The sequence below is a fragment of the Harpia harpyja genome, chromosome 6, assembly GCF_026419915.1.
Source record: "Harpia harpyja isolate bHarHar1 chromosome 6, bHarHar1 primary haplotype, whole genome shotgun sequence".
Taxonomy (NCBI): Eukaryota; Metazoa; Chordata; class Aves; order Accipitriformes; family Accipitridae; genus Harpia; species Harpia harpyja.
In genome coordinates this window covers 10,582,174-10,593,367 of record NC_068945.1, presented here as the reverse complement: position 1 = coordinate 10,593,367, position 11,194 = coordinate 10,582,174, and the positions used below count along the sequence as shown (strand labels likewise).

Sequence of the window (11,194 nt, the reverse complement as noted above, 5' to 3'; positions counted from 1 at the left end):
TGTAGTTAGCGTAGTTTTTCTAATAACTTTATAAGAAGGGGTTTTTCTCCTGCAAGGTGCTGAATACTCTCTTTTTCCTTAAGTTATTGCAATTCAGGATACCATACCCTTGCAGGGTGTCCTAATTTTCAAGTACAGGCAGCATTTGAGGAGGACCAATTTCAGTTTGATTCCCCTGAATTAACATTATGCATGCTGAAAACAGAAGCTAGTATAAAAAGCAATTGAGATGGGTTAAGAGGATCGGAATTTTCTTTGCTACTGTATTGGTCCTCTTTTACACCTTGGCCATTTCATCTGTGAATGATTAATTAAGGTCCAAGTGATTAGATTAGGCAAATGTGCTGACTCAAAACATAATACGAGTGGAGGAAGAAATGAAAGAGAAAAGGCATAGTAATACGCAACACATTTTGCAACAAGATTTTTTTGCTAGTTCAAGGTAATAGTTTTATTAGCTTGCACTAAATGCATATGGCTGGAATGACGACAGCAAAATAAAACTTGCAAGATCTCTGTTTTCAGACTAATAGAGTTGTTCAGAATAACAGAGAAATGGGAATCATTATGCCTCTGAACATCCTTTGTATACCTGAAGTAACCAAAGTGAAATCTGTTGACAGAGGATAGATTTTTAAGGATTTAGGCCCTAAAATAAGAAGCGATGGCTTAGGTCTTCAGGTTGAGAGCAAGAGAAAAATGTTGAGTTCCTCAGCACCGAGAGATCTCCCAACTCCCACCTGAGCATCAGTATCTTTGTGTTTCTTGTACCCTTGTACTGACTCACTTGATTACCTCCTGGAAAGAGTCCCCTGCCTCCTCTCATTCCTAGTGATAGGGGACATCTCTCCAGAGCATATTTTCCATTACTTTCACCCCCACCTGGCCCTGCATAACTGGAATTTGCAATTTATTGATGGCACAGGGCAGATTTTGCAGACAGTAGCTGTTGCAGGGCAACTTTATAGGCAACACAGGTGAGAAGATCTGGGCTTGCTGACTTCACTTTTCTTTGACAGTTAGGCTGGCAATACTGCAAAGAAAAGAAGGGGAGAAAAAAATCAATCTTATTATGCTGGCTTTTCTGGAGATTGAATTAGAAGGAAGAATTACAGAAGCTGGTAACTGTCCTTACTCCTTGTGAGTAATCTTGACTGCTCAGGTGTTTCTTGGAAAGGCATCTCTAATCATTAACTTCTTTCCATGGGTCATGGAAGGTACGTTTGGTAGTCAGCTCCCATGACCAAACCTAAGTTACCAGAAACAATAAAACAAGAATAGGGACCTTGGTAAACTTGGGAAATTCCTGAAGGACTGCTTTATTTTAAAACAAGATTTGCATGCAGGTTCTCAAGTTGAGTTGAAGATATCGAAGGGCCTCAGCTGAATATATTGTAGGAGGTTTCCAATAGGAATAGTGAAGCCACTGGATGTTTGAGGAAAAGAATGTAAAAATGAATAAATTAATTTGTGGCCATTGAAAGGAAAATTGAAAATATTAAGCATTCCAAAATGTTTTGATTCAAACCTGAGCTATTTATTTTAATCTGATGCTTTCACATTTCTTAAGGTCACTGTAAGCAAAAGTGGAGCTTTCAGTTTGAAAAACATTAATGATCATTAAGCATTACTGATTTTCCACAATTAATACATTTTGACTATCACCTTATTACTTTATCTGGAGAGCTAATAAATGACAAATGACGTGCATTTTTCATGACTCTGCATTTCAGTTATTTATCAAGTTACCTCTAACATTTCAGTTGCCTTTATCAACTACCTGGAAAAATCAATATCTGATAGGACTCCATGGCGTGTAACAAAGTATATAAGCATGAAGTTTGTATTGCTTGGTCTCAATTTGTCACTTCAAACCATCTGACTTAGAAGTGACTCTTAAATCCTCCTGTCATTTCACTGTTATCTGATTTGCAGGAATCCAAGACTTAAGCAAACATGTCCAACCCCAGTGAGGCAGAACTCATTCACATGTTTAAGGGGATTCCCTTTACCATCAGGTCTTCTCCAGAACTTTTAAAATCCTTGGATACTTTTGATGCTAGAGAAGATGATGTCCTTTTGGTTTCCTATCCCAAATCTGGTAAGTTCAACTTTTAGATGTTAATTGTAAGAAGTGTCAATTGTTTGTTTCATGTTTTCCACTTTTAAACTGCTTGGGAAATGTCTGTGTACAAGAAACAAGGAAGGATGTTTTAGTATGTGAATATATTATTCTGTCAGTAAGTGTTCCAATTACAAAAAAAATATGAGTCGTTTATCTAAATTTTGATTCTTTAATTGAAAATAATCTCAGGTATTTTCACATTGGAAAGCAAATAAATATTTATTTCTTGTAAGCGAAATCTGTACTTGAAGGATTTTCCTGAGGACTTTCTACATTCAATTATGAGCAAGTCAAGAGTTGTATTAAGTTATTTGTATGGCTCTTGGCTGTAGATTTATTCATTTCTTATTCCCTCTCCCCCCACCTGACTCACACACAGAAGCACACACCAAAGAAGCAGCTCAGTCAGTACTTCCCAAATACACAGACTCAAGTTAGTATAAGGAAAAAAATCCCAGGTTATTCTCAAATTAATGATAAAAATAATATAACCTCTCAGCTGACAAGCAGGTTGTCTCATGAGATTGTTTTGGTACCAATATTAACACTTCTCACAGAGTTACTTTGTACTTCAGCTACAGCCTACTTTTTCCAGTATTTGTACATTTGGAGCCAACAGGATTATTCAGTTATGTAAAGTTTCTTGAGTCTGGGCGATTAGAAGTATCACTCGTGCACTAGCAAGCTGTTTCAATATGCAAAATGCATGTTCCACATATTTTCTCAGTAACAAATCTTCCTGTTTTCTTTTTTTTTGTTCCTTGAAATTACTTTTCTGCAGGCACTCACTGGCTTGCAGGAGTTACAGCAAAGCTTTACAATACTCAAGTTACACTAACATCACCCATTGAATTTGGAGACATATCCAGACTGGAGGAACTGAATAAACTCTCATCAAAGAGAATCATCCCAACGCACTTAGACTACAACATGTTACCTCCAAATTTTAAGAAAAAAAAATGCAAGGTAAGGCCAAAAGATATAAAAGCAGTAAGATATGTTGTGTCTATTAGGTATCTATCTTGTCTTGTTGTTCCTTAATAATTTTCAAATGATTTACAGTTTCCAGAAGTGGTTTGCTATGAATTTTGGAGACGCAGCTGACCAGCAGTCGAAGGCAGCGTGAGCAGAGACTTGGGCTAGGGACTGGGTTCTGCTCCTGCCCCACTGCTCCCACGGGGTGATCTGTATACCAGGCACCACACAAAATACAACATCAGCTTCTTTCAATCAGAAATATATTATTAGGGATTGGGGTTGTTCTCATGGCCCCATGTCCTAGTGGCTGAAGCATTTGCTTAGAAAATAGTTATCTTGGGTACTTACAGGCTGTTCTGGGGGTGAAGATACTCTGCCCCTCCTACTGAAGCTTTGTGAAGACCCTGTGAAGGAGATATTGGGCAAACAGATAAGAATTGAAATGTGGGAGGCGGATTCAGAGCACAGTTTTGGGTTCCTCCCATGCTAATGTGGGAGGTCTTTAAAAAAATCAGCTTTGGCCATCAGATTTTAGGTTAGAAGTTCAAAATTTCAGGATTACTCAGATCCAGACTTTTGGGACAAGGCTAATGTGAACGAAAGGCCAAAATTTATGTTTTGCAGCTGTCCTGTGAATATTAGTAAATGGTTTTGTGTGTTAGATTTATGAGATAGTATACTGACTCACGAGTTAAAATGAACACAGCCTCTTTCATAAAACATAAACATTACCCAGCTGCAGGAAACACACCTCTGTCCACATGGAATTGTTTACTAACCACTACTGACTCCTGCCTAACCAGGGACAAATATATTTCTACCTTAATGGCATGGTCACCTCCTAAAGGAAAGCATTTTGATGCTGCAAACTGCCTGTGAAAATGCCACATTTATACGCAGAGTTCCTTTAAAATAAAGGAAGGATATTATCATTAGTAACCATATCATCTTCATTTACAGATGATCTACATCAGCAGAAATCCAAAAGATACTGCAGTTTCCATGTATCATTACTACAGAGATAACCCAAACCTTCCCACTGTAGACACCTGGACTGCTTTCTTTGACTTGTTCTTAAAAGGAGATGGTAAGGATAAATGTTATGTTTTCTCCTTGCAGTTTACATTAGCTTATTATGCACAGAAAGAGTTAAGAAATGTGAACTGTGTGAAAACTCCTTTTTGAACTACTTATTCATGTGGCTTTAGTTGGGGTTTTCTTTCAGGATAAATTCTAATGCCAAACTAAACAAGAGCAAATAATAGGATGCTATCTTCAGCCCTGCAAGGAGACATTTTGATAAGCGGCTGCATTATTTCAACACAGCCGCTCTTTGTGGGTTTTTCCTGTTCTTTGACATCTCTGTTAAATAATATATTCTCACAGACAAGTTACCGATTTCAGTTTTTCCGACAAACATTCTGAAGCCCCTGACAATTTGTTGATTCTGATGCGGATTTGCCGGTGCTAAAACATTTCCAACCTTGCCCTGTGAACCACAGTAACAGACTGCTTCCCACCAAGAATTCGTGTTTACACTGTGATAGAGGAGGTATGCGTATACAGCTCCTCCCAAGCAGATGTAAGGGCAGCTGGGCTCACCGCAGCCAGCTCCTGTCCTCGGCCAGCAGGCCGGCAGGGCAAGCGCTCTGTTCGAAGGTGCTCAGCCAGCAATACGCGGCTCGCTGCCCTGCTGAAGCGCAGGCAATGGGGCGCACGGGGAGACCCTCCCCAGGCTGCGCTGAGAGCTGTGCTCGCGGGTGTAGTGCCTTCTCCCGTCTTGAAGACAGCCCTGGGTGGCCCTTCAAAGGGAGTCTAGATACTGCCATAAAGCCCTCCTGCACACAATCTGCCCGATGTGTCATCTTAGTAGTGGGGTCCAAGGACCAAGGACGAGAGCGAGATTTCTATGAGTAGCAGTGGTGGCATGGAAGCTGACAACAGGACCACGTTCCAGCTATCCACGCCCGTTTTCAGTGTGTTATTACTCCTTTCGGAACATGTGTTTCTGCTATATAACCATGGTGATGATAACAGCAACAATGATAGATCAGCTTGAAAACTTGGAAAGAAAAGTGCCATTGCATTCATCATGGGCTTACATCAAAGCTCCAGAAGTCAACTCGTCTACTGGCTTGTGTGGGCTTTGGCTCAGATCTTGTGTTCCTAGTTCAGAGCAGCCCTAAGGCATGTGCTTCAGTGATGTGCAGGATCTTGGCTTGTTTAGTAGCAACTCCGAGCATACAATAGTGAAAAAAAGAAAAGAGGGTTATATTAAATTTTAAAAGCATCTCCCGTTTATCTATAAATTAGAGGCCACCTTCTATTTTCTGTGTGCTTATGCATGGCATAAAAAGATAACTACGTTGGTTACAACAGAAATTTATGTAAGAGGTGATACTGAGAGAGAGAGTTTTTCATTTTTGCTCCCAATAGAAACATATGAAGGTTATGATGCTTGATTCAGATCCTGTAGTACTCTTGCAGAGCTAAACTCAGTTCAGAACAAGGGTGAGGACACACAGAGACCACTGTGATGCTGCCCCTGGAGTCTCCGAGGCTGTGTGCTGTACCCCTGAAGCCAACAGGGCTATTCTATGCTGTCGTTGGCCACATCCCCAGCATGGCTGACCAGGAGAGCAGGATTTAATTGAACACTGTGGAGCACGCGTGCCTTGCAGTTAAACAGTGCTTTGTGTGCAGGAGACGGCTCCAGACTGAAGCATTCAGCAAAATACTTAATTACTTCTCAAGGTTTGCAACCAAAATGATGCCCATTACAGTATTATACTTTTCTGGTAGCAGTTATAAAGCAGTCACAGTTCTGGAGAATGCTTGCTGTGATTGCTCTGTCCAAGCCTCTTCTCATCACCCTACAGGAGTCTTTCAACTCAGCTTTCAATGCAGTCCATCTTGTCTTTCAACCAGAAAGGTCAGAATTTTGTTTTTTAAAAGAAAGCTGAAATTTATCTCTCCTCCCATGGTTCACCAAAAGGCGCATTCAGACAAAACAACTACTATGAGTCAACTATAAAACCATGTTATCTATGTTTTTGGCTAAATGATGTATGTACATAACTTCTTTACATAATTCTTCTTTGACTTTTAAAAATAATACAGATTTCCCTCTGCTGGGACAAAACAGAGCTAACAGTGTGCTCCATTTAACAGACTCCTTATTTTGTTTCCTTGTGAAGTGATCGTATTTCTAGCTGTGACCACAGACATGCAGACATTTGCTGAGATACTCAGACCTTGTTAGGCCAGTACATTTTCCTTCATTACTGGCCTTTCCTTAGATTTGGAGGCTGTTTCCACTACAGAATCATATCTCAGAGCAGTATCTTCATCTCTGATACAAAAACAAATTCCAAAAAGAATGGTAACCTCTTTGGATTGTAAGTTTGAGTCACTTCACAAAAAGAATTGAATCTGGTTTAGAGGAATACAGGGTACATGTTACCAAGGGATCATTCCCCTAAATGTGTGATGTACCTAACATCAGAGTTATTTATGAATAAAGTTTATATAAATCTCTTTTACATGGGCTTTCTCTTCAGTTGTCTGTGGATCCTGGTTTGATCATTTCCTAAGTTGGGAAGAACACGCAAATGACAGAAACATCCTGTTTTTGTTCTACGAAGACATGAAGAAGGTAAATATACTCTCTGCTTTTATTTCAGAATGCATTACTTGTAAATTAACATCATTAAAATATCAAAGAGCAAATTATAATGAAAAAGGAGAAAGAAGGAAAATGTGAATGTATGTCTTTGGGCATATTTTATATTTGCATAGAACTTTACATTAGTGAGCTGATTCTGACTGCACAAGTTATATAAATATCAAATCCTGTGAGAGTTGCATTTCATAGATGCAGGATTGGGACACATATTACATGATTTTCCCCAGGCTACAGAAAGAATTTTAAGTTCCTCATTATTGGTCCTATGGAAAGATCAACCAAGGACATCTGTTGAGGGCCACACATTAACCTGCTATGCCTGACAATTCGGGTGAAATTTTCAAAAAGGGACATAAGACGACACAACTACTCATGGTCCGTGGGACTTGTGCTCCCAATAAAGAAGAAAATTAGAGGCTAGGGGGGTAGGAAAAAAGTTTTTATGAAATGAAATTACTATGCAGAAAACTCAAATACCAATACCTTAGCTTTCAGAGAATGAATTTTGGGGTGAATAGAAAACACTTTCTAGTGTTTCCATTAAAATAGTTTTGTTCATTGGGGGGGGGGGGGGGGGAAGTCCACTACGAGGAATATAAAAAAGCCATTTTGGATCCTGAGTCACTTGTTGGATCTCTAGATATAGCACCTCCAATGAAATAAGCTACTTACACAGAAGCCGAGCTTTGAGTATTTCTCTATTCCCAGTGAAATAATTCTGAGACAGGAGAACACTGCCTGAACTAGGAGTAAAACTGGCAATGTAGCTGTATTTGATATCACATACTTGGCATTTACTCATTTCTGTGAGTATGGGTAAGAGGGGAATCAGGTTTACTGTACCTGTCATCTACACAGTCTAATGACATGTCTAGCTTTGTTTGAAAGCAAATAAATGTGTGATAAACTTGAGAGGTAATAAAAAGGATCATTTTCATATCAACTAGAAGTCTGATAATCAGCTCAGAAATACAAAAGCTTCATTTTTCTTGTACCTCAGGATCTCTCTAAGATTGTAAAGGAAATTAGTCTGTTCCTGGGTTTAAACGTCAGTGACAATGATATCCAAGACATCTGCAAGAAGTCCTCTTTCTCAGAGATGAAAAGCGACACAGAAAAGGAAAACAGTGATCCCAGTCACACCGTTTGTGCACTGACATCCAACAGGAGGCTGATTTTCCGAAAAGGTAAGTTCCCTGGGCCGGGCTTAACGCAGCAGAAGGAGTGGGAATCCAGCCAGAGGCCACAGTCCAGGTCTTTCCCAGGCTGTAGTGACACTTTGGGTCAGCCCTGGGAAGAAGTGACAGGCACCTTCAATTTGAAACTACCTTAAAAATCACTTTCTAAGTTCTCTGGCTGCAAATGCATGCTTATACTAGAGAAGCACAGAGGAGTCTGAACAACAGTCTGACTAATATTGCTCCATGGGAGCTTTTGAGCTAAAAGGAAAGGTTCATGAAGCATTACTCTTTATCTGTCTTTTTTTATCTAAAAGTTGACCACCTTAGTCTTTTACAACATGTCCCCTTGATATCACCTGCGAAGGTCACTTAGTTTACTAGAATGAGAAACAGCGAGACACATTCCTTCCGAAGGAGACTGCTCGTAGCCTTTATCCCCCGTACCTCCTCTTATCTTATTGAAATGTTCCTGGAAAAGGAATATGCTGACCGTGACAACAATGAAAGAATGGATGACTCAATCACCTTATAGGTAGCCTTCAAACCTTGGCCAAACTGGAATCCACGGCAAAATCTTCAACGGTGCTTAGCTCAAATGTGACTTTAAAATACCTGCAGGAGCTGTTTTCCTGCTCCTAACATTTCAGAAGCTTCCTCGGATTTGGATAATAAGTAAATCAAAACCACCATGTTTAGATGGATTTTGATTATTTTTACTTAGTTAATTTTTGAACAACAATTGACAGTTTAAAACTCAGAGTTGTTTCAATTAATAAATAGGGAAATGGTACATTTTGCTAATTCAGAATGTTTTTACCAGTGAGCTGAAGCAAATGCCAAAATACCATCTGACAGTAAAAACCAACCAACCAAAAAACTCAGATACACTTTTCTAAGTCAGTGAACTTTGACAAAGCTATGTTGAAAAATTTGAAAAATCCCAACAGTTTGACTTCCAAGTAGTTCCTATGCAAATCCCAGGGTTTTAGCTAGCTTCAGCCAGTTTAAGGAAGATTTATAGGTAGATATTATTCTTCAGGCTCTCTTTTCTTGTCCTTGTTGTCTGGAATGCTGTTTTAGTCAGCAGTTTTGGGATGCAGGGTCTTTAGAGGATGCACATGAGGGGAAACTGTAAGCATTGTCTCATTAAAATATGTCAGTTTAAAAACCAATTTCCTGTTTGCTCTAACTGGGTAACAGTTGAAACGCTTTACTGAACATGAGTGTGCATGGTCACCTAGAAGTAGTTACCTGCCCACTTAAGTAGGGGGACATCTCATCTGTAGAAAGCCCTAGAGATTAGGAGCGGGTGTGAGGGTGGCATTCATCCATCAGGTCACTCTGGGCTCCTTTTTTAGGAGTCTTCTTTAGTCAACAGAGAGATATACCTGATTTTGAGGCACCATTCATTTGATGTGTTTTAGATGTTGACTAGGATGAGATGAATTTCAGCCAGGAAATAATCATTTCCCTCTATTGACTGTGAAAGAGCCCAGGCAGAGACCTTTAACTGCATACATCTAAGGTGTGGCAAGATGCCTCTCTGATGAAATGACCGAGAGCTTTAATTCCATCTAGGAAACCTGCTGCTGTTCATGTACCACTTAGTGTTGTTGGCACTAACCAAGTCTGAGGCTGAGGGTTTAACACCCTTTATGGATGGTGATCCAGCTGCTTCCATCAGAGTCTCACCAGACCAATAAAACAGTTACTCACAATCATGACGTACCACAGAGACTATGGCTAATAATATATTAGTAATTTGTGCCAACTGCAGCATTAACAAAACTGGACTCCCTTTAAATAATTTTCTGCACTATATATTGCTAGCCTCACTGTTCTTTTTCTGCTCCTGCTCTCCTAGGCGCTGTTGGTGATTGGAAGAACCATTTCACTCCAAAACAGAATCGAAGGTTTGAGGAGATATTTAATGAGAAAATGAAACTCAGCAAAATGGCAAGAAGTCTCACCTATGAATTTTGAGTCCATGTGAAGAACAATATCCAGTTATCAATAAACACAAATAGAGCAATTGGTGGGAAATTCTGAATGGGGGCTCCCATTCAGTTTACAATCTTCCCAATAGAAAGGATTGTAAACATGAGATTTTGAGGACAGGAAAATTCTGACACAATGCCAGAGCTGAACTCAGTTTTCAGTGGGCAGATGTGTATGGTTTTACAGAGTCAGGTGTCAGACCCATTTTTCTACAACCAAATCTACTTTATAATTTATTTATTTTTTGCTCTAGAGGGATACAAATGGACTTCTTAGATCTGATTTAGGAATTTTACCTAAGATGTTAAGAAAAAAACAAAACACAAACCCATAAGAATCTGAATATATAAAAAGCCTAAAAACACATCATAAGAAAATGACCAAAGATTTGACCCCAGACTCGCTCCCTCCCTGATGTACCATGATTTGGAAAGTGCCTATCTCATCGGACTTTGTTATTGATACTGAAGTTGAAAACTGCAGCTGTACATTTGAAGATCTGGGGTGAAGCTTGTTTATAAAATGTCTTTTTTTTTACAATACATAGTTCTTTGATGTAACTTATTTCTGGGTTAGGTGCTGCATAGTGTTTGTGTTTTACATGAAACTGATATAAATCCATGTAAATTTCTGCACCATAAGTTGGGGACTGTAAACATTTTTTTTTTCTGTTTGACTTTCTTCCTGCAAAATGCTTGTTTCCAGTGTTTTGATGAGAACCATTTTACTTCACAGTCCTTGTGCAATAGAATTCAACAGTTCCACTGCGGCAAACAAACCACTACTCAGAGACAGTTTACTCTGAACACGACTTATTTATTTAACCTGCCCTGATAAGACAGATTTTCCAAGAATCAGCTGTCTGTGTTCACATCCTAGGGACTGTTCTAGGAACCTAGTGAAGGTTTATTCCATGATGTGTTTTTTGTCCTCACCTTCAAACTGCTTTGCAGGCTGGCTTTCAGGACTCTTCTCCCCAAACTAGCTCTCCCCAACCATACAATTCCAAGGCATCAGCAGGCAGGAAAATACATAGCACAAGCTGATCGCAAAGAAACTCATGCAGACAAACACAATAACTCTGCTTTGACTCCTGTGTGCTCTGAAGGTACAGATCTGTAAGGCAAGCTCATCCCCTGGGTGTGTTGGTTCTGAAAAGCTGAGGTATGGCCTTACTTACAGTGAACACTAATGCTCTCTCTAGTCACGTACTTCACACTTGCCACA

At 39.5% G+C, this 11,194-nt stretch overlaps 1 protein-coding gene and 1 long non-coding RNA gene across 2 annotated transcripts; one reads left to right on the top strand and one right to left on the bottom strand.

Moving 5' to 3' along the window:
• Positions 1–454: 454 nt before the first annotated feature.
• Positions 455–6,705, bottom strand: LOC128143457 (uncharacterized). Its single transcript, XR_008235759.1, has 3 exons — positions 5,206–6,705; positions 3,452–3,507; positions 455–1,033 (listed from the first exon to the last, which is right to left on the bottom strand). It is a non-coding gene; the product is annotated as an uncharacterized LOC128143457 (long non-coding RNA).
• LOC128143456 (sulfotransferase 6B1-like) lies at positions 1,862–10,093 on the top strand. The gene is made up of 6 exons (XM_052790681.1): positions 1,862–2,101; positions 2,907–3,091; positions 4,064–4,190; positions 6,664–6,758; positions 7,789–7,975; positions 9,834–10,093. Exons 1-6 carry the CDS (start codon positions 1,957–1,959, stop codon positions 9,950–9,952), a joined length of 858 nt encoding a protein of 285 aa, XP_052646641.1. The 5' UTR covers positions 1,862–1,956; the 3' UTR covers positions 9,953–10,093.
• The last annotated feature ends 1,101 nt before the right edge of the window (positions 10,094–11,194 follow it).